The sequence below is a fragment of the Bos grunniens genome, chromosome 8, assembly GCF_055505025.1.
Source record: "Bos grunniens cultivar Pamir isolate PY7600 chromosome 8, Bosgru_T2T1.0, whole genome shotgun sequence".
NCBI classification, from domain to species: Eukaryota; Metazoa; Chordata; class Mammalia; order Artiodactyla; family Bovidae; genus Bos; species Bos grunniens.
This window is the reverse complement of record NC_141172.1, coordinates 6,355,855-6,379,848: the sequence shown is the minus strand read 5'-3', so window position 1 is coordinate 6,379,848 and position 23,994 is coordinate 6,355,855. Positions and strand designations below refer to the sequence as shown.

Below are 23,994 nucleotides of genomic sequence, written 5' to 3'. Positions count from 1 at the left end.
TTTGACCCAAGTATTCTGAATCCAGTCACGTTTGAAGTGTTTAATGCAGGAGAGGGGCTTCCCAGGTGGTGCTAGTGGTAAAGAACCTGCCTGCCAATGCCAGAGATGCAAGAGACTTGGGTTCAAGCCCTGGGTCAGGAAGATCCCCTGGAGGAGGAAATGGCCCTCCTCTCCAGTATTCTTACCTGGAGAATCTCAAAGGAGCCTAGAGGGCTACAGTCCATGGGGTCGCAAAGAGTCAGACAGGACTGAAGCGACTTAGCACACAGGGTGGGAGACAGTGGGTTTGCTTTGGCTCTGGCTTTGGTCACAGTCAGGAATAATGGCTGGGTATCCTAATTTTGCATCCTGAGCTGGGAAGCTCTTGATGGCATCACCACCAAATAGCCCCCCGTGAGGGAAGGCACCAGGAAGGACAGAGAATCCTGTAGCTCCTCTTCCCTCCCCACCCTCTTCCCCACTCCCTCTTGATCTCCCTCATTCTTTCTTTCAATTCAGTGCTTGGCCCTGTGTGTGCTGTAACAGGAATAAGGTAAAAGGAAGCACATTTCTCCTCTTTATAAAGATGTCCTTTTGAAATATTTTAATTTCACTTTTGCTAACAGCAATATAGAAACAATCATAAAAAATAAAATTATAAATTGTCCATCGATTACATAATAGCACTTGGTATTGCTACAGGGAGGAGGTCCGGGGCAGGGTCAGGTCATCTCAAGCCTGTCCGGGCTCCCCAGGCCTCTGGGATCACTGCTGAGTCCACGAAGGTGTCAGACATTGCCCCGCTTGGCAGTGTCAATGCAGACTTTGAGTTTTACACCCAGGGGTTCTTGGGGGTGTCAGAAAGATGGGCAGATAATGAGTAAAACTGCAACAGGACTGTATACACATGGTAGAGCTGGAAGGCTGCTCTGAGGTGATGAAGGTTAGGCTGGGACTGACTCAGACATCTCTTGACCACACGAGACAGGGACTTCACAGAGCCGAACTGACCTGGTTAGTTGTTTGCATTCACCTTGGAAATAGGGCTGCTAACAGATGCTGCACAATGAGTAAGAAAACACACCTGTCTTTTCCCTGGGCTTCTCTTCCTGATCCCCTCCTCCCTTATCCCAAAGTAAGATTCTTTGCGGATGAACTAAGCACAATATGGGGATGAACTAAACACAATAGCTCAGACAACTAACCTATTCCAAAAGGTGTGTGCCTTGATCTCAGAGAAAGGAATCATTCGGTTAACTGAGCAACTGAACTGCCCAGTTGACTCATCCACTGACTTGATGCCATTCAGCTAGATCACTCAGCTCTGGTTGATTCCAGCTTTTGCAGTTACTGTAATGACTGGTTTCTAGAAAGAAAAATAACCAGTTGGGCACTTTTCTTCCAGAATACGGAATGGGCTTGCCCGTGTGGGTTGGGTGTGTATATGGTCACGTCTCTGTGGAGTGGGTGTGAGTGTGTGCAGGCCAGCCTGATACCCCACGACCTCAAGGGTTCTTCTGGAGGAAGGCTGGCTGGTGTGCCTCTGCAGGGCTTGGCAGCATCTGTACAGAACCCCCGAGGGAAGGCGTCTCTGGGTTGAGGACAGGAGTGGGGCTGCCTGCCCTTCCACCGAGGCCTTCTCCATGGACCTCAGGGCCTCAGACTTCTGCCACTGCTCAGAGTCAGCTTGAAACAGATCTTGGCTATGTGGTTGTAGCATCTTTGAAGGAAGCATAAACCCTCTGGCTCTTAGAAATCACAAGGAAACACCAAATTATCCTCTGTCTAACCAGGGACCAATCATTTACAAACTCCTACTCCCAGCCCACAAGAGGAAACCAACCTTTCCCCAGCATGGGTCATGGTGTGTGTGTGCGTGCAAGTATGCATGGGCCTTGATGAAACTCTACAGGAGGACGAAGCAGGAAAGGCAGAGCAATAGGGCACCTCATGTCGATGACGGAATGCTGACCGCAAGCAGAATTTCAACTTGGGAGGTGACAGGGTTGAGTGAGCCAGAGAGTAGAGAGCTTGGCAGTTCATGGTTTGGCAAAGCCTTAGTACCATCTTTGGAATTCAAGTTCATTGATACATGATCTGTGTAGGCATTATCAATAATGATTTTAATTAACACATCCATATTCTACAGCCGCTAAAGAGCTGAGGAGCCTCGGGGGTAGGGGGCCTCCCCTCCACTAGCCTCTTTTATTCCTCTATGAACCAGAGGGCTTGGCTACAAGGATCAAAGACTTTGGGTCAAACACCCAAAACCCCAGGCACAGGGCAGTGCACTAGGTTAACTTCCTAAACTGTGGAGGGCTCAGTCCTCACCTTGCTGACTCTCCCACCTGTCCTTAGGGAGAACCTTTTAAAACCAAACCCTAAACCTCTGTCAAACTTGACTTACCCACTGGTTCACCATTTGGGCAAAAATCAAACAGTTATAAACAAGCTGGCCATAGGTTAGTCACAGTCTGATTCAGTTAAAGTTAGGTGTTTAAACCAGGCACAGAATCTCAGAGGAGGCTCAGGGAGAGCTTCTGTGGAGGGCACGAAGGTGACAGAGGTAACAACGTCAGAATCCACCAGGAGGCCTCTGCTGGCCCCCCAGGGAAGCCCACCCCTAGGCCCTCCCAATCCCAGGTTGTGGGGTGACAGCAAAGGGGTTCTTTGGAGGTTGGGACGGGTGTATGTGGCTACACGGGCGGGACCCCACATACTGGAAACAATTTACCTGGCACCTGTGGGGCCAAGGTCCAAGACCTTGCCCAGAGCACTGGTGGCAGGTGGGGCCTGCTTCCCTAAGTGCCACCTGTTATTCCTCTTGATTTTCCTTTGCTGGTGGGTCCCTGTTGAGGTTGCTGAGTCAGCCACTTAGGGTGAAGCGAGCCTCAGAGCACAGTGACAGTGTCATGGGCGCCACTGACGTATCTAATCACCTCCCTTCTGGGGTTCGGTGTCCTTGGGGAAGCCTTCTGCAAGAATCACAGCTTTGCCCCCCACCCACTTTGGGTTCCCAGGTCATAGCACCAGTGATTCCGGGAAACAGGAATCTGGGTTACTGAGTGGGGGGATGAGGCGTGTGCGTGGGGTACCGAGGTCTCACTGAACATCGGATGGAGCAGCCCTTCTGCAGGACTCTGGGTATTAAACCAGGGTCAGGCATGGGGACACTGGGCTCCACAGCTGGGCTCCGAGAGCTCTTGTCCCAGGGACACCCTGCCTCCGGAGAGACCCACTGGGGTAGCTGGGCCTCAGCTCCCTTCCTACATCCCCGGTCCACCTCCCAAGCCCTCGTTCTGGCTCCACCGCCCTGTCTAGGGCTTCTCAGCACAGAGAAAACCTGCGGGAGTTGATGTTCATCTTGGTGACCCCGATGAGCTTGAGTGGTGCAGAAAGACTGAAAGAGGAGGCAAGGGGAGCGTCGCAGAAGAGGTCGGACAGCTCGTCCCGCTCCTCGAGCTCGTAGGTGGCGTCGTTGAGCATCCGCCGGTGGAGGTCGCAGGTCTGTTCGATCTTCAGCTTGTGGATGTCACTGCGCAGGCGCATGAGCTGCCGCGCCAGCTGCTGGTCCTGAAGCCGCATCTCCATCTGCCAAGAAGAGCCGGGAGGGGAGGCATCAGCGCCAAGCTGGAGGGGGAGCTGGGGTGCTGCACAGTCCCTTACCGGCACAGACCCCGGTTAACAGACCTAACGAACGGCTTGCATCATCATTTGGGGACCCTTCCCTGGTGGCTCAGACGGTAAACAATCTGCCCGCAATGCGGGAGACCTTGGTTCGATCCCTGCGTTGGGAAGATCCCCTGGAGGAGGAAATGGCAACCCACTCCAGTATTCTTGCCTGGAGAATCCCCATGGACAGAGGAGCCTGGCAGGCTACAGCCCATGGGGTCGCAAAGAGTCGGACACGACTAAGCGACTAAGCATAGCACAGAGAGAGTAGCCTGTTCTCAGGTCAGGGAGGTGAAAAATCATAGAGTGAGGTGACAAATCAGAACACGCTTGCCGCACAGCCCTTTGCGCTAAGCTAGACACTGTGTCCAAATCCTTCTGGAAGGCGTGTGTGTCAGTCCTGGCTTGGAAGCATTTCCAGCTCAGTCTCATTGTTTACAAATGGAGTAAGGCTATAAAGAAATGCGTGGGAATGATAAATACCAAGTTCAGGAGCATGGTTACCTCTAGGCAGGACGGAGAGACTGCGATTGGGGGAGGTATTTGGGGCTTCAACTCTATTGATGCTGTTTCATATTATATGCTGGGTGGTGGGTATGCTGTCACCTTATTCTTTAAACATTTAAGAGTGTTTGCAATACTTCTTATTTCAAAAGAGCCAAGCATAGATACATGCTAATATTTATTGGATGTTTTCCTGTGAGCCAGGCACTGTTCTAAGCTTTCTGAGTAGGTATTAGTCAGCCCAGGCCGCCACACAAAATACCATAAACTGAGGGGCTTAAACAACAGACGTTTATTTCTCACGGTTCTGCAGGCTGGGAAGTCCAAGTTCAAGGACTTGGTGTGCTGAGTCAGTTCCCAGTGAGGACACTTCCTGGCTGACAGGTTCTTCCACCTTCTCACTGTGTCCTCACATGATGCAGAGAGAGTGCTCTGGTCTCTGTTCCTCTGTTAGGACAATAATCCCACCAAAAAGCTCTATTCCCATGATCACAACATCTAATCATCTCCAAAGGCCCTGCCTTCCAACACTGTCACACTGGGGCCTAGGGCTTCAACATATGAATTGGGAACGGGGGCGGGGTGGTGGGGGGCAGACACGAACTGGGTATGTTGATACGCAACACTTAATCTTCACTACAACTCTGGAAGTAATACCACCAACCTACTCACAATTTCTGGGCTTCTCAGACGGTGCTAGTGGTAGAGAACCTGCCTGCCAGTGTAGGAGAAATAAAAGACTCGGGTTTGATCCCTGCGTGGAGATCCCCTGGAGGAGGGCGTGGCGACCCACTCTAGTATTCTTGCTGGAGAATCCCATGGACAGAACAGCCTAGCGGGCTATAGTCCACAGGGTTGCAAAGAGTTGGACATGCCTGAAGTGACTTAACATGCATGCATGCACTCACAATTTCTAGATGAAGAGGCAGAGGCTCAGCAAAGTCAGTCCTCATGACAAGTCACAAAGCTCACAACTGACCGAGCTGGGATGAGGCGCTCAGAAGTCAGACTCCAGAGCCCAAACCTCTGACCTCTAAGTTCACCTCTTCAGGTAGAGCTGGAGTGTGGGGCATGGGACCCGTTTTGTGCCCATGACCTAGGAGAAGGTTCATGATATATTTAGTGGGTTTTTTTTTTTTTTCTACTGAGGAAGAAATGGGATAACTCCTCACCTGGCCACACATTTACAGTTTCCAAAATTCACTTATAGGTTAACTTTGTTGGAACCATACAGCCAGCCCCAAGGTATCGGTGTGGCAGTTTGGTTGAATCCAGAGGAGTTTTAATGAGGTATTCAGTGTTGCAGCTTCGCTCCCGGGGTCTCTTCAGGCTTCTAGTGGAGTGTTTTCCATTAATGACACTTGGTCACTGAGGTCACCAGCTGCTCTTACTTGGCATGAGATCTGATTCCTTCTCACTGTTTGCTCTGCTCTGCTCACAAGTGGTTAATGTTTATGTACTTCTGTTTCTTCACACTCAGCTGTGTTGTTCAGCCAGTGCTTGGAGCCAAACTGATTTAGAAAGACTAACTGTGAGATTCCAGAGGGACTTTCCTGCTGGTTATGCAAATAAACGCTAACATTCTCACTTTTCCCTCTTCAGGCTTAGAATCAAGTGCATTGCCGAAAAATTAGTGACTCCACCAATAAGCATTTCATTGCTCTATTTTCTCTCTTTCATTGTTTGATGTACTTCTACAGATCTCTTTTATCCAGATTTTATAGATGAGGAAAATCAAGATAGGAAGTCTTGCTTGGGGATCAACAAAGTATTTAATGACCATCACCACCAAAGTATTTAACAGCAAGTTCATAGCGTCCAGTTCATCCGTTTACTTCTCAATCCTTGGGCATCACAACCCAGACGCATTGGCAATCAGACTACTCTAGTAGAGCCAAATTAATGATGGCAGGCTCGCCAGAGGGTGACTGGTTATTCATTCACTTATTTGGAAGCTGGGCTAGGAGCTGCCTAAGCCCTTCTGAAGGAGATGGGGGTCCAATTTTTCTGAAAGATAGTGCCAGCTCACGTCACTGCTTTATTTAACATGGTCTTCCCCTGGGTAGGGAAGATCCCCTGGAGAAGGAAATGGTAATCCACTCCAGTACTATTGCCTGGAAAATCCTATGGACAAAGTCCATGGGGTCGCAAAGAGTTGGACACGACTGAGCGACTTCACTTTCACTTTTTCACTTTCTGGGAGTTTGGCTTGAACCACTTCTTTTTTGGGTTTCCTGTAATTTGAAGATCGATCTCTTTGAAAGCTAGGAAGCCTATGGCTCAGATGTGAACCCAGAAACTGGCCTCATTGGATCCTCAATCTGAAAATATCCTCTAAAGTTGGAGAATTTCAGTTTCGACCAGGTGTTTGCAAGTCTCTGTGAGATGTGGTGGGCAGGGATGCCTGATGGGAGAAAGGGGCTATTTTTCTATGGCAAATAGATCTGGTCAAGAGTTTGAGAACAATTTAGGGTTGAAAAATCAGCTGAAAGAGGGGTGATAGTAAGGCATCTGTCCAATTTCCTTGGACAAGGTCACCTTGGTGGAGCCACCTGCCACCCACTGAGCTTGGAGGTGTCCACCTCTGCCTAGAAGGAAGGAAACTGCTTCCGATGGGGATGGTGACCTGGTCACTACCTTTGTCGGAGCCCCAACACTGGAAGGGGCTGGGAATTCTGTTTCCTCCACTGCCTTGGTCCTGAGGGCACATCGTCATGTGAACAGCCCATCCTAGGACTTGCCTGCAAGACATATTTTGTTGCGACTCCTGAATAGAAATCCACTATCTCACCTGATGCTCAAAGAAACAGTGTTTGTTCCAGGGCTTCAAGGAAAGCAGCGGTGCTGGCCCCATTCCCACCTCCTCTGCCGACCACAAAGGAGTTTTCCAAGGGGACTCCACACCTAAAACCCTAAACTGAGTCCTCAGTGAAGAGGTAACTTCACTGCAATCAAACCAAATCCATATAGAAACAAGTTTTATGAGCCCCTGAAGAAACCTGAGTAAAATGTGCAGAGCTAAGAGGCTGTTTCCCTCTCTCTAGGATTTTTTCAATTGTGTTAAAATACACAGAGCATAAAACCTTACCGTCTAAACCATTGTGAAGTGTGCAGTTCAGTGGCATTAAAAACTTTTACATTGCTGTGCGACCATCACCACCAACTATTTCAGAATTCTTTCCATCTTGCAAACTTGGAGCTCCATCTCCACTAATTAATAACTCCCCATTTCCCCTCCCTTAGCCCCTGGCAACTACCATTCTGTGAATCTGACTCTGGTTACCTCGAGTAAGTGGAATCAGTACATTATTTACTGTTTTGTGACCGTCATATTTCATTCATTCGAGATTCATCCACGCTGTAGCATGAGTCAGATTTCCTTTCTAAAGCTGATGTATATTCCACCGAGTGTATAGCTCACACGTGCCTTATCCGCTCATCCATGGATGAATGGGTGTCTGGGCTGCTTCCAGTTCTTGGCTCTTGTGAATGACGCTGCTATGAACACAGGTGCAGCAGGCTCTGAGTCCCTGCTTTTGCTTCTTTTGGGTGTAAACTAAGAAGTGGAATTGCTGGATCATGTAGTCATCCTAGGTTTAAGTTTTTGAGGAACCGCCATACTGTTCTCCACACCATTTTACTGCAGTTCTTGTTTTTATTCCTGCCAGTCCAGAGGCAGGAGTAGCCAGTTCCTCTTTTAACTCTCCAGGAAATCACTAATGACCCATGAGACTCGTACAAAGAGACCTCACAGCAAACCACTTACACACGCAGATTCTTGTTTCCTGAGTTTCCTTGGCCGCCACCCTCCTTGATTCTCCCTTTCTATACCCCCCACGCTGGAGCCTTACCACTCATCACACCCCCTCATCTCATCAAAGAAAACTGGAGAAATCTCCATCCTCCTCTTGCAGATATTGTTGTTAAATTGCTAAGTTGTATCTGACTCTTTTGTGACCCTCATGGACTGTAGCTCGCCAGGCTCCTCTGTCCCTTGGATTGTCCAGGCAAGAATACTGGAGTGGGTTGCCATTTCCTTCTTCAGGGGATCTTCCCGACCCAGGAGTCAAACTTGAGTGTCCTGCATTGGCAAGTGGATTCTTTACACTTGAGCCACGGAGAAGCCCTTCCTCTTGCAAAGCAGTTTAATTACCACCTTTAGTTACATCTTCCCTCCCTTGGAGTTTCACCTTTCACCTTAAGAAATAACCAACCTCTCCAAATAAGATCATCTATACCATTTTTCTAAATTCCACAAGACATACGGATACCAAGGAGGAAGGGAGGCCAGGATGAACTGGGAGATTGGGATCGACATCTATACACTATTGATAGTATGTATAAAACAGATGATGAGGACCTACGGTATTTCACAGGGAGCTCTACTCAATACTCTGTAATGACCTATACAGGAAAAGAATTCTCAAAAGAGTGGATATATGTAAATATATAGCTGGTTCACTTTGCTGTATACCCAAAACTAACACAACATTGTAAAGCAACTCTACTCCAATAGAAATTAATTTTTTAAATCCCCTTTCAATCAGTTTGACTTAAGATAGTCAGTGGTAGCTTCTGTCGCCTGAGACCAAGCTCCATGACTGGTACAATAAGTTTTTCCTGCCCTCAAAAGAAAGAAAGAGAGAAAGAAACAGGCTCTCCTAAGAGCCATTCTTATCTGACTCAGAGAATCACACGTGTGTTGCCTGCAGCCAAGCACTCAGAGCAGCACAACCATTGCGACAGGGCCTGGGTCAGCGGCCACCCAGCTCCCCCCTCCCAACTTCAGTGCGTGTGCTTTCTCACCCCGTGGGAACACACCCTTTCACTATGCCCTAATTATAGGATTGCTGGAGTTACAGGCCGCGCCTCTGAGAATCCTGTAAGTATCTTTATCCCGCAGAGGCCACAGGCCACCCTGGGAGGGGGGACTACCAATCACATGTCCCACAGCTGAGCCTTTGCCAGGGCGAGCATTAAACCCACATGGATGGTGGAGTCACTGGGACCAGGTTTTAGGGCCAACGTCTCTGTCTTTTTAATAAAGGCTCAAAACCGGAAGGCCTTGCCCAATCTCCGTATTCCGTACCTAGAAGGACCTAGATGGTGGAATTCTTGCCTTTATTTGACCAGCATTGCTCAGCTCATGTGGCATATTACTTTTGATCTACTTGCTTCCTACAGTTCTTGGAAGGGGCATTATTCAGGTAGACAGGAAAAAAAAAAAAAATCCCAAGGTGATCAAGGACATTTTGTTCAATCCCTGTTTCTAAGGCTGGTGTCTAAGCTATTCTAGCCTCAGCTCAGCTCAGTCACGTCAGACTCTTTGTTACCCCATGGACTATTGCTCACCAGTCTCCTCTGTCCATGGGATTCTTCAGGCAAGAATACTGGAGTGGGTTGCTATTTCCTCCTCCAGGGGATCTTCCCGACCCAGGGATCGAACCCAAGTCTCCTGCATCTTCTGCAGTGGCAGGCGGATTCTATACCACTGAGCCACCTGGGAAGCCCAGCCTAACAGCTACAGTTAATCTTTGATTGATGCTGAAGAGAGACTGGGTATAAAGTCCAAGCCATTCTCTCAGAAACATGCTCCCTTCTCTATGGGACTTAATGCTGGAAACTTGGGAACAGTGTTTGTAACCTGTCTCATGATTTAACTAAAAGTCCGGTACTGTTTTAATCAGTATTGTTCAGACACACACTTAGAAGCCTGGATAAAACATGACTCATTATTTGATCTTGGCCTCTCAGAAAGAGCCAGAATCATGCTGTGAGGAAAGAAAGCAAGGCTTGTCACTGAAGTGTGCTGCTGGTCGGCAATCTCAGATGCTGGGAAAAATTTTTAAAAACTTTTCAGACACCCCTAGAAACCAAACTGTGTTTGTGAATTGATTTCCAGGAGATGCTATCAACTCGGGGAGAGGGTGGAACGTGTTTCTCAGCCTCCACTTACTCTGCAGCCCCCGCCTTGGGGCTGGGGCAGGTACAGGCTGGATGCCGGGTCTCCTGATGTCGGTGGCCGGGGGTGTGGGTGGGGGCAGGTACCATGGCTCCCATCCTCTGTCTGGAGGGGTTCCTCCGAGGTGCTCTCCTGATTCCCCTGGAGCCATTGTCTGCTGGGAGGGGAAGTCGGAGCAGAGCCCCGGGGCTGGGACAGAGAGCAGGAGCTGCTGCAGGCCCCACCAGGGACTCTCCATCACCAGTGGTGAGTCATACTCTACATACTCTATGATAAGGTCTTTGATTTTCAAACTTGGAAGGTCCCAGGCCAAATTACCACCTATACAGGTGAGGCTGACCTTTGAGAAGAATGTGGTGATACATTCTGCAGGCCTCCGGTCTGTACCCAGAGCCTCTGGGTTCTAGTCTGCTTTGATCTGAATCTTTGTGTCCACCCCTCCCCCAGATTCATATGTTGAAACCCTAATGCCCTATGTGCTGGTATTAGGAGGTGGGCCTTTGGGAGGTGATGAGGTCACGAGGGGTAAGGGCCCCTCATGAAGGCTTTTGTTGTTTAGTCACTCAGTCGTGTCTTACTCTTCATGACCCCGTGGACTGTAGCCTACCAAGCTCCTCTGTCCATGAGATCTTCCAGGCAAGAAAACTGGAGTGGGTTGCCATTTCCTTCTCCAGGGGATCTTCCCGACCCAAGGATCAAACTCACGTCTTTCATTGGCAGGTGGATTCTTTGCCACTGAGCCATCAGGGAAGGCCCATCATGAGGATGTTCTTATCAAAGAGACCCTAGAGAGTCCCCTTGCCCCTTCCATCGCGTGAGGACATAGCGAGAAGTCTTTAACTCAGAAAAGGACCCTCTCCTGACCATGCTGGGACCCTGATCCCAGACTTCTAGCCTCTGGAACTGTGATAATTGAGTATCTGTGGCTTATCAACCACCTAGTTGGAGAAGTCTTTAACTCAGAAAAGGACCCTCTACTGATCATGCTGGGACCCTAATCCCAGACTTCTAGCCTCTGGGACTATGATAATTGAATATCTGTAGCTTATCAATCACCTAGTTGGAGAAGTCTTTAAATCAGAAAAGGACCCTCTCCTGATCATGCTGGGACTCTGATCCCAGACTTCTAGCGTCTGGAACTGTGATAACTGAATATCTATGGCTTATCAATTCCCCTGCAGTGGCCGGAATGGACACAGACAGTTCGTGTCCAGCCCGTAAGGAGATGAGGGGCTCTGGCAGGTGATGTGACCCCCTCTGTGGAAAGGGGATGCTCGTCCCCTTCCCCTACCTCATAAGAGTGCATCCTGCACAGGAGGGAGCCCTGGAAACCGTACGCCCAAGAAAGGAATTCTGTGCCCGAAAGTGAGCGGGGAGAGAGGGGCACTGCTGCCAGGGGCAGGTGAGCACGCCCACACTCACCTCTCACCTGCACCAGCCACCTCTCTGCCTCCCTCCCGCTCTCTGCGCTCAGCCCTTTAGTCAAAAGGCCAGCGATCAGGTTTCTCCCCTTCTGCAAACCCTTCAAAGGTACAACCAGCCCTCTTGGCTCCCTTGCCTCTCTCCTTGCTCGGGCCCCCATTCTCAGCCCCTGGCCCTTTGAAGCAGTCATGCTGGGTCTGTGTCCCCTCTTTCAGAACCAACCCTTTCCATGCCAACATCCTCAGGCCCAGCTCAGCCCTTGAGCCCTTGTCCCCCAACTGTGAAGGGTGAGAGAGACTCCCACATTGGACTCCTCCTGCCACAGCACCTACACACGGCACTGGCTACCTCCCCATGCTCAATCACTCAGTCATGTCCCACACTTTGTGATCCCCTGGACTGTAGCCACCAGTGTCCTCTGTCCATGGAATTCTCCAGGCAAGAATACGGAGTAGGTAGTCATGCCCTCCTCCAGGGGATCTTTCCAACCCAGGGATCGAACCCTTGTCTCCTGCATTGCAGGCGGATTCTTTACTGCTGAACCACCAGGGAAACACCTTTATCAATTCTTTCAGTTCAGTTCAGTCATTCAGTCGTGTCCGACTCTGCGACCCCATGAATCGCAGCACGCCAGGCCTCCCTGTCCATCACCAACTCCCAGAGTTCACTTAAACTCATGTGCATTGAGTCGATGATGCCATCCAGCCATCTCATCCTCTGTCGTCCCCTTCTCCTCCTGACCCCAATCCCTCCCAGCATCAGGGCCTTTTCCAATGAGTCAACTCTTCGCATGGCCAAAAGTACTGGAGTTTCAGCCTCAGCATCAGTCCTTCCAAGGAACACCCAGGACTGGTCTCCTTTAGGATGGACTGGTTGGACTCTCAAGAGTCTTTTCCAGCACCAGTTCAAAAGCATCAATTCTTTGGCGCTCAGCTTTCTTCACAGTCCAACTCTCACATCCATACATGACCACTGGAAAAATCATAGCCTTGACTAGACGAAACTTTGTTGGCAAAGTAATGTCTCTGCTTTTTAATATGCTATTTAGGTTGTTCATAACTTTCCTTCCAAGGAAAGTTAATTTCATGGCTGCAATCACCATCTGCAGTGATTTTGGAGCCCAAAAAAATAAAGTCTGATACTGTTTCCACTGTTTCCCCATCTATTTCCCATGAAGTGATGGGACCAGATGCCATGATCTTCATTTTCTGAATGTTGAGCTTTAAGCCAACTTTTTCACTCTCCACTTTCACTTTCATCAAGAGGCTCTTTAGTTCCTCTTCACTTTCTGCCATAAGGGTGGTGTCATCTGCATATCTGAGGTTATTGATCAATTCTTTAGTAACAACTAAAGGGCAGTGTCTGGCCAGATTAACAGGACAGTCTTCCTCCTGCAGGAACAACAGGCAGAAAGCCCAGCTGCATGGAGGAGCCTTGAGTAAAGGTGCACTAGAGCTAGAAACCCTTGTGCATCTAATCTTATCTCAGCCAGCACCCAGCCTGGATGGCTCTGAGCAGCTAATTATTCTCACCACGCTCCGGGCATGGCTCCCTCCATCCCTGCTTTAGGGTTGTTACAAGACATTGCTAATAACAGGGGTCCCGTTCTGAGATCAGAAGAATTTTAAATGCAGGCTTTTCGACAACTCCTGGCCCCAGACTTGAACATCTGATGTGAACACCGGTACCCAGTACACAGAAAGAGATCTGGGTCCAAAGCCTGGAGATGCGGGTCTTGGCTTAGTCACACCCTTGTGTAAGACCTTGGAGAAGTTACTTAAACTCTCTGACTCTCAGGCTCATCATCGTTCTGAGCCTCAGTCTTCTCATAAAATGGGAAGAGCAAATACCTCCAATTCTTCTCACTTAGATACTGCATGTAAAAGTGCTTTGGGGACCATGAGATGCTTCCTAGGTGGGCAGGGTTAATGTGGGTATCACCTTCATGCCTCTCACCTCCATCCCCATCAGAAGATGCTCAGTGAGCCTGAACTGTCATTCGGCCATTATCATTCAGTGGCAATGGATAACACTGGCCTCAGAGGGCAGTGTGTGGACACCCTAGTCACATGCTTGTCAAGCAGGCAGCACAGGCAAGAGAAGGTTAACCTGGAGAAGCTGGACCCGAGCTGTGGCCACGAGGGGCCAGCTGGGTCCGCAGCTACAGGACTCCTGGCACAGCAGGCCTTACAGTTATTAAAACCTGGCAGGTTTCTTTTCCTTTTTCTAACAACCATAAACACCTTTTTGGCGGGAGGCTTTGTCTGTGGGGATCAAACACCTGCGTAAGGCTAAGAGAAAAATATCTGTTGATGCTCAGGGGTTCTTGCCACAAAGACAAGCACTTAGGAAGCTGGGGTTTTTATTTATTTATTTTGGTTTTAGTTTTGGCTCTGCACAGGCCAAGGAGACGATTTCTCCTTTTCCTTTATCCTTCAAGCTGGCAAGGGGAATGTTTTAGGATTGAAGGCAGAAGGGAGCATCTCTTTTTCTCTTGGGCTGTAAACTCTGGGGTCAGAGGTTTGTGACGTTCTGAATTCCAGGCTTAGCTAGAGGGCTGAGTCCCACAGCTTCAGGGCTATGCCCTTTCTAGCTGGCCCCTACCCCACCACCAACTCCAGGCTCCTTCGCCACCTAGTGAGGCTACTCTGGAGGTGGAAAGCTGGAGGCTCTGACCTCTGGCAGCGGGAGCAACCCGGATCAAGCCTAGTCACAGAGGGTCATTTCACCTGGCTCCGAGTCTGTCTTCCCAGAAAGCGAACCTGGGGAGTCAGAGGGCCGAAGCTGCCAAGTGCAGAGCTGACAGCCCTACCTGCCATGGCTGGGTGGCAACACCTCTCCTGGACACTTGGGGAACCAAAGGTCAGGTCTTGCTGGCTGGAGAAATAGTGCCAGCAGGGTTTTTAAGTATTCCCACCTTCCTTCTACCCACAATGAGTGACTCTGAAGGAAAACTCACTACTTGCAAGTCCCTGGGGGTGTCAGAAGTGCCTGAACTTGCCCTGCAGTCAAAGCTGAGAGGGAGGGCAGACCCTGACGGCGCTGCTAGGATCCTCTCTGGCCTTGGAAATAAACCAACATTCAAGCAGTCACTCTACCTTTGGACTGGCCTCCTAGGAGGCAGGCGTGGACCACCCATCCTTACAGACCCAACTTCACCTGCCTCCAGGAGGGTCAGCAATTGACAACAAGCACCTCACTCATTCCCTGGGTCAGGAAGATCCCCCTGGAGGACGAAATGGCAACCCACTCCAGTATTATTGCCTGGAAAATCCCGTGGACAGAGGAACTTGGCAGGCTATAGTCCACAGGGTCCCGAAGAGTCGGACATGCCTGAGCACGCACACACCTCACTCACTGCATCAACTGTCCCAGGATAAGATAGAGACCTATTCAGGGCACAAACCCACAACCGAGCCCAAACTCCCAAGCAACTGAGTTTGGCATTGAGTAGGGCAAACAGCCACATGGCTGACTGAATTGCAGGTTTTCAATTGGTTTCCTTGGCCACATCAAGAGAAAAGACCTATTTGCAAGTGAGCCTGACAAATTGCCAGAGAAAGTCCACCCAGGTATAGAGAAAACTTGACTCTGGGCTTAAAATAAAACAAAGGTTATTGAAACCAATTTTGAAATGACTATTTTTTTTAATGGGTTAATTTTTAATGACACCTTCAACAAGTTAACAGATGACAAATTAGGAAAACAATGACATGAAGTCGATGTTTGAGACTTAAAACCAGAGAACGGGCATGCTGATCAAATGTTCAACTCTGTTTTCAAGTCAGTCAAAGGATTTTATAGGTTGCCTCTGTTAGTGTTTAATCTTAGAAGCAGGCAGAGTTGCATGTTTCAGTTGGCCTTCTCCCCCATCTGCATTAGGGCTGCTCTGGCCAGACTTACAGTCTTCTGAACAAACTCAGTTCATAGACCACTCAGCGTGGGATGCTGTGACTTTAACTCGGGAAACCCAAGCCTATAGGGTAGATGCAGCAGGGACAGGGCTTAGGGCACAAGCCTGGGGGTCCTGGGACTCCCCTCTGAGGTCCTGTCTTGGTTCTCTGACCCCAGTCTTGCCTGCTTTTCAGTCCTAGATTCTCAAATTGTGGTCCGTGGACCAGCAGTACAGCACTACCTTGGAGCTTGTTGGAAATTCAGAATCAAGGATTCCATTCCTGTAGGATCAGAATCTTCATTTTAACAAGATCAGAATCCTTCCATTAGAGTTGCAGAGTCTCTGCATTGAGAGTTTCTCTACTTGCCACCTGAAGAGGCCTGCCTGATGACAGGGCCCTATGAGGGGGGACCCTCCTCACCCACGGCCTCTCTCCCAAAGCTCTGCTGTCACTGGTAAAGGCTGAGTTCACCACTTACTAGTCATATAATTCTGGGCAGGTCGTCTGACTCCTATGAGCCTCAGTTTACTCATCTGTATAATGGAGACACTAATAGCAATTGCAAAGGTCTGTTCTAGGATTCAAAGAGACCACAGTGTAAGGGCTGGACTCTCACCAATTTTGTTTTTCCCTCTGCCCCACCCTACACATTCTGTTGACTGCCTGCCGACATCTCTTGTGAAGTGACATTTTTAGGAGTCACAGAACAAAATCAACTGCCTTTGGAAGACACCGCATAGTACAGTGGTTAAGAAGAGCCAAACGACACAGCTTTGCATGCCTACCCTCTTCTCATATGCTGAGCGCCACCACTGATGGGAGTCTGCCATGACCATGGGCAGGAAAAGGGTTGAGCTGCTGGTGCCAGCTCCCAATACACGCCCAGTGCTCACACTTACTCCAGCTGGATGCCCTCTCACCCAGTGCATCAGCCACTCAGTCGTGTCAGACTCTTTGCAACCCCCTGGACTGTAGCCCACCAGGCTCCCCTGTCCATGGGATTCTCCAGGCAAGAATACTGGAGTGGGTTGCCATTCCCTTCTCCAGGGGATCTTTCCGACCCAAAGATCTAATCCGGGTCTCCTGAATTGCATGCAGGTGGATTTTTACATTCTGAGCCACCAGGGAAGCCTTGGTTTCTTGGCAATTTCCAGTCTCCGAGGCTCAGACCAAAGCCTTCACCCCCACCAGGCCTGATCAGCCATGTACCCCAGGCATCTCCCTATTCACCCCTCAATGTGCATAGAGCACTGCTGGGCTGAGCCCAAGCTACACAGCCCCACTGCCCAGCACAGCGCCGTGGGGAGAGTGGCTGCCGAATAAAGGATCACAAGGGCGGATGGCAGGATGACAGGGCTTCAGACAGGAAGAGGCACAGTCACAGTCCAGGAAGGAGCGCAAAGAGACTCTTCTGCCAGACCCGACTTCACCTGGCTCTAGGAGGATCAGCAATTGACAACAAGCACCTCACTCACTTCCTGAACCGCTCAGCTCTTGGACTACTCAGCGTGGAATGCTGTGGCTTCAGGGTGGCATCAGGAAGGCTGGGGACACCTTCAGAACATGGGCTCAGGCTCTCCATAAGTACCTGTGGTTGGGGGCTGATGGACACACAGACCACAAGGACCTACATAATAATGAGGCCCACCCTTGTCTGAATAGGAAGATGTGAAATTAGCAGGGGAATAGACAGAGAAAGGCTTCTTTTCTGGGGCTTCCTGAAGGGACAGCCACTTACTTACCAGTTCCTTCCTGAGCCAGGCTATAGCTTCGTCGATGCTCTCAAAGCCCTCCAGCTTGCCAGTGGGCGGGGGCCCGTCGTCCTGGTTAGCCCTCCCGTTAGGTGGGGGATGTGGCCTGAGTGCCCTCGTTCTCAGGAGCGAGGGTTCCTCCTCTGCAGAGCCCCGAGGCTCAGCCGCCGGCCTTGGGAAGGGCCACGTCTGCTCCTCCAGCCTGGCCTGCCACTCCAGGTAGGAAGGCCTGCGGGTCTCCAGCCTCAGTTTCTCCGTGAGGGCCTTCAGGCTCCGGAGGTGGTCATCTGGAGGTGGGGTTGTTCCTGCCGGCCCTTCTTCCCCACCGGCCACTTCTTCTACTTGGATCTGGGGCACAGACATTCTAGAACCTGCCCGGACAGCCAGACATGAGAGGTGGTGGAAGGTGCCGTGGGATTCTTGGTGGGCAGCAAGGTCGAGTCCTGCTCTGGAAGGGTCTCATCCAGTGGGGGCCGAGGCTCCCAAGGGCATCGCTAGGAAAGGCACAGCTCCAGGAGTCCAGAGGGGGCGGAGGGGACCTGCACAGTGTCCACTGGAGCAGCTGCCGACGTTCAGGGCTTAAGAGGCTTCCTGGAGTGCTGTGGGCGCCATGCTTTGCAAGAGGCAGGAACAGACAAGCATTAGCAGGGATCTTTGGGGGCAGCTTTGCCAAGAAGATCTCTCAGTGCTGGAGGGGCAGGCAGATCAGACGCCAGTGGGGATGCAGGATGGACCCCGTCCACTTCGCAGGAAGGGCAGGCGGCAGGAAGCTGCTGGCTGGTGTGGGACCTGCAGGAAGGATTGGAATGACGTCAGTGCTGACCCCTCCCTTGGACACAGCCTCAGGAGGGGACGCGGAGGCTCAGAGAGGCTTAGTGCCTGAAGTCGATGCAGGAAAGAATGGACTTTGTACCAGTGTCTTACCATTTAGGAAATGGTTCCACCCCTATTATCTCATTTAATCCTCCCTGTAAGTCTATAATTACTTATTTTTGTCTCCGTGTTATGCACGAGGAGTCAGAGTCTCCAGAGGTTACATGGCTCACCCAAGAGCTCCCAGTGATTAGTAAGGACGCAGGCTCAGGTCTCTTTGAGCTAAGGCTGCCAGCGGGAGGGAAAGGGTGGTCCCCAGGCAGCCTCTGGTGAGCCTTGGGTCCAGAGACCCCTGACTCCGCCCCACCCTGCCCACTACAGCCCCTTCCTAGGCTCTGGTTCCTCAGGGCGAGTCCTACTGCACACCCTCAGCTTCTTTCTCCAAGGACAACACCTTACCTCACCTCATCAGAGCAGGAAGCAAAGAAACCTGCAGAGGAAGAGCAGGCTGCACTCGGGTGGATGGTTAAATGGAGTGAGGCCATGACTCACCGTCTACAAAGATGGTTCTCACATTCACCTAATATGCCCACACAGCAGCACCTCCCGGGCTGGGGCTGCAGTTCTCTGACCTGACTTGGCCTTCCCACCCCCACGGAGGAGGTGAGAGCCAGGCCCTTGTCCCATCACAGGGAGGTAGGGAAGTAACTGAGCCAGAATCTGGCCCTGGGCTCCCAGCCTCCGTGTCCCACAGGGTGTGGGCAGGTGGAGGTGGGCCATCAGAGTGGGAGAGCTTTCACTTGGGCAGAGAAGAGGAGTCCTTGGTTTTCAGGGTGAGTTTTGAAAATTTGTGTGAGGGCGTGAGGTTGGGCAAAAGACTGAACTGGTATGGAACAAGATCCAAGATAAAGCTTATGTGGGGGGAAAAAAAAACAAGACATCTGCAGCCCGGAGAGGACACTTGGTATGGAAAAGGTGGGGAATGAAGAGATTTGTATTGACCTGGATGTGCCTAAGGAGAAAAACTGAAACGAAGAGTTGTGATTGTCTGTCTAGGGTGATGGGAACCAGGCATGGGGTGATGGTGTGAGGGCTGGGCCACTAGGGAGGCTGTGGGCCCATCTCCCACCTGGGCTTGGAGTTATTCAAGAGCTGAGCCTGCTGTCTCTCTGGATGGTTCCTGCAACCCCTTCCTGAGATCGCATCTGACCAGAGCGATGTACTGCACCTGGCTCCAGGAATAAAAAGAAATCTTTCCCCTGCTGATGGCAGAGGAACCTAGCTCTCAGCTCCAGTCACACAGATGAGAATCCCCTGAGGAACCTCCACAACATGAGTCCCAGGCCTGTCCCAAGGGTCCTGACTCAGTTAGTCTATAGCCAGACTCAGGCATCAACATATTTTAAAGCTTCCCAAGTGATCTGAGAGACAGATCTGAGTGATCTTGAGACAGAAGCATGAGACGGAATCAGATCGCTCAGCTGTAAGTGCTCCCAGGCTTGCTGAGCGTCAGTTTCCTCATCTGTAAAATGGAGAGTGACAATACCAGCCCCCTAGGCTTGGGACACTGGCAGAACTAAGGCTTGTGAGGACTTTCTGTAAGCGTAGCAGACCCTGCAAATGTGGGGTATTCTCATGGGGGCCTTCTATGCAGCCTCACTGTCATCCAGGCTTCTCAAGAATCTCTCCAAATCTAAAGACCCATTAGCCTCTGTCTGGGGGCCCTCCCAGGAACCATCCGCCTCTTTGCTGAGGTGCCAGAGTCTGGCTGGAGTGTGCCCAGGGTGGTTTTACCCTCCAGGGCATCCTCCACTGACAGACAAGCCCTGGCGATTTCCAGCGAAGCCTTTTAAGGAGATGAACCCTGAGATCTGTGAGCAGAAGAAGCTACTGGGACGTCTGTCTGCCTCCCTTTCTGCCGGCTGCACCCTCCCTGCAGAGGGAGGACCTGTTAGGAGGCGTGCTCCTTCTGGAGGGAAACAGCTCCGACCACTGTCATGTAGCTGCCTCCTGGGCGCGGGGAGCTTATTTTAATCAGCGGTTTCTGCATCAGTTCCAAGACGGTGTCAGGACGACTTGGCGGTGTCGGCAGGAGCGTCTGTGGGAGTCAGCCCGTGCTGATCCCTGATCAGCTGAGCGTGAGCGTATAAGGCTCCCCTGGTGTGTCTGTCTTTTCCCTCAAACCTCATGGCTGCCCTGAGGAGCAGGTGAAAAAAGTGAAAGTAAAATTCGCTCAGTTGTGTCCGACTCTGTGACCCCAGGGTCTATACAGTCCATGGAATTTTCCAGGCCAAATACTGGAGTGGGTTGCCGTCCCCTTCTCCAGAGGACCTTCCCAACTCAGGGATCGAATCCAGGTCTCCCGCACTGCAGGCAGATTCTTTACCAGCTGAGCCACCGCGGAAGTGAAGAGCAGGTGGTATCACCCTATTTCAAGAATGGGAAGATCGAGCTCAGGAAAGCTGAGGGACTTGGGTCAGCCTTCTCCAGGGGGCATAGGCCTTGGCGTCAGTCCCCCAGGGGCCCAATTCTGTGATCTTCGGCATGTGGCTTCAGACCACTCCGTGCTTCTGTGTCTTCTCCTGACAAATGGGGAGAATCAGGACTCCCTATGGAATTTGCTGGGCTTGGTGCAAAATGTAAAAGGGCACCTTGTTACAACATACTACGATTTTGGGACTTCCCTGATGGCCCAGTGGTTAAGATGCAATGCAGAGAATACGGGTTCAATCCCTGGTAGGGGAACTAAGATCCCACATGCCGCAGAGCAACTAAACCAGAGCCCGTGAGCCACAACTAGAGAGTCCATACACCACAATGAAAGATCCCATACACTACAACTAAGACCTGAGGGGTAGCCAAAAAAAAAAAAAGTACTAAGATTTTCAAGACAGGACAGCAGAGCATGAACCCAAGGACAGGGCTCTGTGGGGCTGCCCAGGTCCCTTGCTCGTGAAGCTGGCTCCAAGGGTAATACTATCAACTTTGTAGGTCATTCTGAAAACCAGGCAAGGTGACAAATATCAAGCCCTTAACAGTGCCTGGTCTACAGTAAGCCCGAGACAAAGTGACATTCGTTGGAGACTTGGCAAAGACAGAGAGTCCCAGCAGAGAAGCCAGAGAATGCTGCCAGATTTAGGACCCGGGACATCCAGAAAAACAAGGCTGGACGGTAATCCCTCCAGGCCTGGGCACGCCCCGCCAGGCAGCCACTGAGCTGCGGGAGAACGTGAAGTTCCTGAAGCAGAAGACAAGCCCTGGGGGCGATCAGCTCCTGTAGTAGTGACGTGTCAGCACCTGGGACCCACACCACACACAAGGACTGCTGTTCAAACACGCTTCTGGCCCGCTCTGGGCCCCTGGTGGCTGCTACAAAGGATGCCGTGCCAGCCATGAGCTAATGCTCCGGCTGCTGGGGAGTCAGGTGGGTGCAGCCCAGTCATGCGGCCAACATCTCATCCCAAGATGACCTAATCTATCCTCCTGCACAACTTCCAAACCTGCTTCCTAGATGGGCTCTGAGAGCAGGAAGGATGCTGAAGACCCATTCTCACTCATCTCTCTCTCTCTCTCTCATGGGACACTTGTCCTCTCTCTCTTTTTTTAATACTTATTTCTATTTATTTGGCTGTGCTGGGTCTTAGTTGCAGCGTGTGGAATCTAGTTCCCTGACCAGGGATTGAACCCAGGCCCCCTCCATTGGGAGTGTGGAGTCCTAACCACTGGACCACCAAAGGAGTATCCCCCGCCCGCCCTATTGCCCTGTGTTTTCCCAAGGAAGTCTCAGTCACTCTCTCCAGCAGTCTGGATCCCCAGGCTCCAGTCTGCTCCTTCTAGTCTGGGGTTCTCCACTAGAAAGGACTCATTTCTTCTCCGTGATTCATAAACCTTTCCAACACTGAATCCTGGGCCCTCTCATGGCCGTTGTGACTTTGCACAAGCTGTTTCCCTCAGCCCAGAACACCCTTTGCTCCCTTCCACATCTCAGTCCTCAGGAATTTTCCCCCTTCAAGTTTTCCTCGACTTGCCCACGCTGCACGTGCCCCCGCAATACCACGAGACCACATCGGGGAAACAATTATGTCATCACAGCAACATTAGGTCACATCTCCTCAGAGCAGCTCAAGCCAGGCATTGTTCTAAGAGCTTCACATGCACAAACATGTTCAGTCCTCACAATACCCTCACGAGGCATGCATTATCACCATCTCCATGACCGAGATGAGGAGATCAAAGCCCTGAGAGGTAGAGTAGCCAGCCCCAGGTCACACAGCCACCTGGAAAGGTGGGAACTCAACCCCTGTAGTCTGGCTCCAGGTTGGCTCAAAACAGTGGGCTCAGTGGCTCTCTTAGACCACAGCACTTCTACCAGGAATTTTCTCCACGGTCTCCTCCACTGGACTCTGAGCCTCATGAGGGCTGACTCTTGGAAATGAGGGGGGCAAACAGTTCATTTGGGGAGCCAAAGCATATAACTGATGGCTAAGCAGTGTCATAAAATAAGATGAAGACCAAAAGACTCTCCCCCACATTTCTACATTTCCTTTAGATGGGGTGGTGCCACCTCCAGTTGAGGCTGGATGACTGCTGTCCACTCAAAGAAGCTTTTACTGAGTCCATCCGGAGGGACCTTCCTGGTGGTCCACTGGCTAGGACTTTGCCCTCCCAACACAGGGGGCCCAGGTTCAAACCCTGGTCAAGGAACTAGATCCCACATGCTGCAACTAAGAGGCAGTGTAGCCAAATAAATAAATATTTGGGGGGGAAAAAGACTCCACCTGCATCCATAGTTGATTGTTTCCTAATTTACAATCTACTATGGGTAATGCTTGATGAGGATGCAATAAGAATTTTCCATACGGGTAAATTTACACTTCTGCTGCTCCTTCTAGTAGAAGTGCCACCCATGGGTCCCTGTGCCTCAACTGACATGCTCTGGTTTTCACTGGGGTGATACCCACAGCACAGGCTCTTCTGCACACGCGTGTGAGGCTGGCCCTGGCCTCCAGCAGCAGAGCACTGGGCAACATGCAGGAACCGGAGTGGAGATGGACAGCCCCTTAAGGCATCCCATCCCGGCCAGATCTACCTTGCTGAGGAAAGTCAGATCCTGTGAGGGCCTCAGCCACAGTGTAGCCAGTTCTTCACTGTGGAAATGTTTCTGCAGAAGACAGACCCAGCTGTGGGGCCCACTCCAGGGGCCAGACCTCCGGCTCTGGGTCCACTGCTGTGCCTTCCACTGCCTCTGCTCATCCACCTTCTACTCCTGAGTCAGGCTGGACCCACCAATCCCTAAAAGAGAGCCTCCCTGTGGGGGTGTTTTATGTGTCCTGAGGCCTAAAATACCTATCGGACTCAGGCCCAGGGCTGAGGGGCCACCTAAGCAGGAGGGGAGCGGCAGCACCCATTCTGGCCTTAGCTGGGCCAGACCCGCCGGCCACCTCCCAGCAGGGCCACAGAGCCCCACCTTCCACCCGCAGGTGTGCCCTGAGAGCAGGTCAGAGGCTGCGGGGGCTAAAGACAAAGGGACCCGTGATTCCTGCTCCAGGTCTTTCCTCTGGGAGGGGGGTATCCCTCTCCAGTGGGAGCTGGGAGACTTGGGTCTCGGCCCCTCTTTTGAAAATGAAGTGGCTGCAGTGTCTGTCCACAGCCACCCGCAGGGCTGAAAGCACAGAGTCGGGGAAAAGCGCTCTGTGGTCTGCACTTCACATTATGAAGTTCCAAGGTGGCTGAGGCTGCAACTCACACCTGAATCTTTTTCTTTCCTCTTCTAAAGCAGCGAATCCCTCTTTGTTCCAGGTGAGTGACAGGTCAGTAGGTGTGGGACACGGAGGTGGAGTTGTGATGAGGCTGGCTTTTCAGTACGGGGTTTCATCATAAAACCCTGATGCTTATCTTAAACGGAGAGCCCAGGGCTGGGCCTCAGGACTGACCTCCTGTGGCCGATGGAGGCTGGAAAACCCCATCTGTGCTCTGTAGACTCGTGGGAGCCCTA

At 51.1% G+C, this 23,994-nt stretch overlaps 1 protein-coding gene across 2 annotated transcripts in view; it reads right to left on the bottom strand.

Annotated features, from left to right (window-relative positions):
- Positions 1-556: 556 nt before the first annotated feature.
- FAM167A (family with sequence similarity 167 member A) overlaps positions 557-23,994 on the bottom strand; it is a 31,468-nt gene continuing 8,030 nt past the window's right edge. For both annotated transcript variants that reach the window (XM_086414216.1, XM_086414217.1), the window contains 2 exons: positions 17,178-17,975; positions 557-3,570 (listed from right to left, as the gene is read on the bottom strand). In XM_086414216.1, coding sequence (XP_086270342.1) covers positions 3,307-3,570; positions 17,178-17,549 — 636 coding nt within the window. In that variant the 5' untranslated portion in view covers positions 17,550-17,975 and the 3' untranslated portion in view covers positions 557-3,306. The remainder of the gene's footprint in view (positions 3,571-17,177; positions 17,976-23,994) is intronic.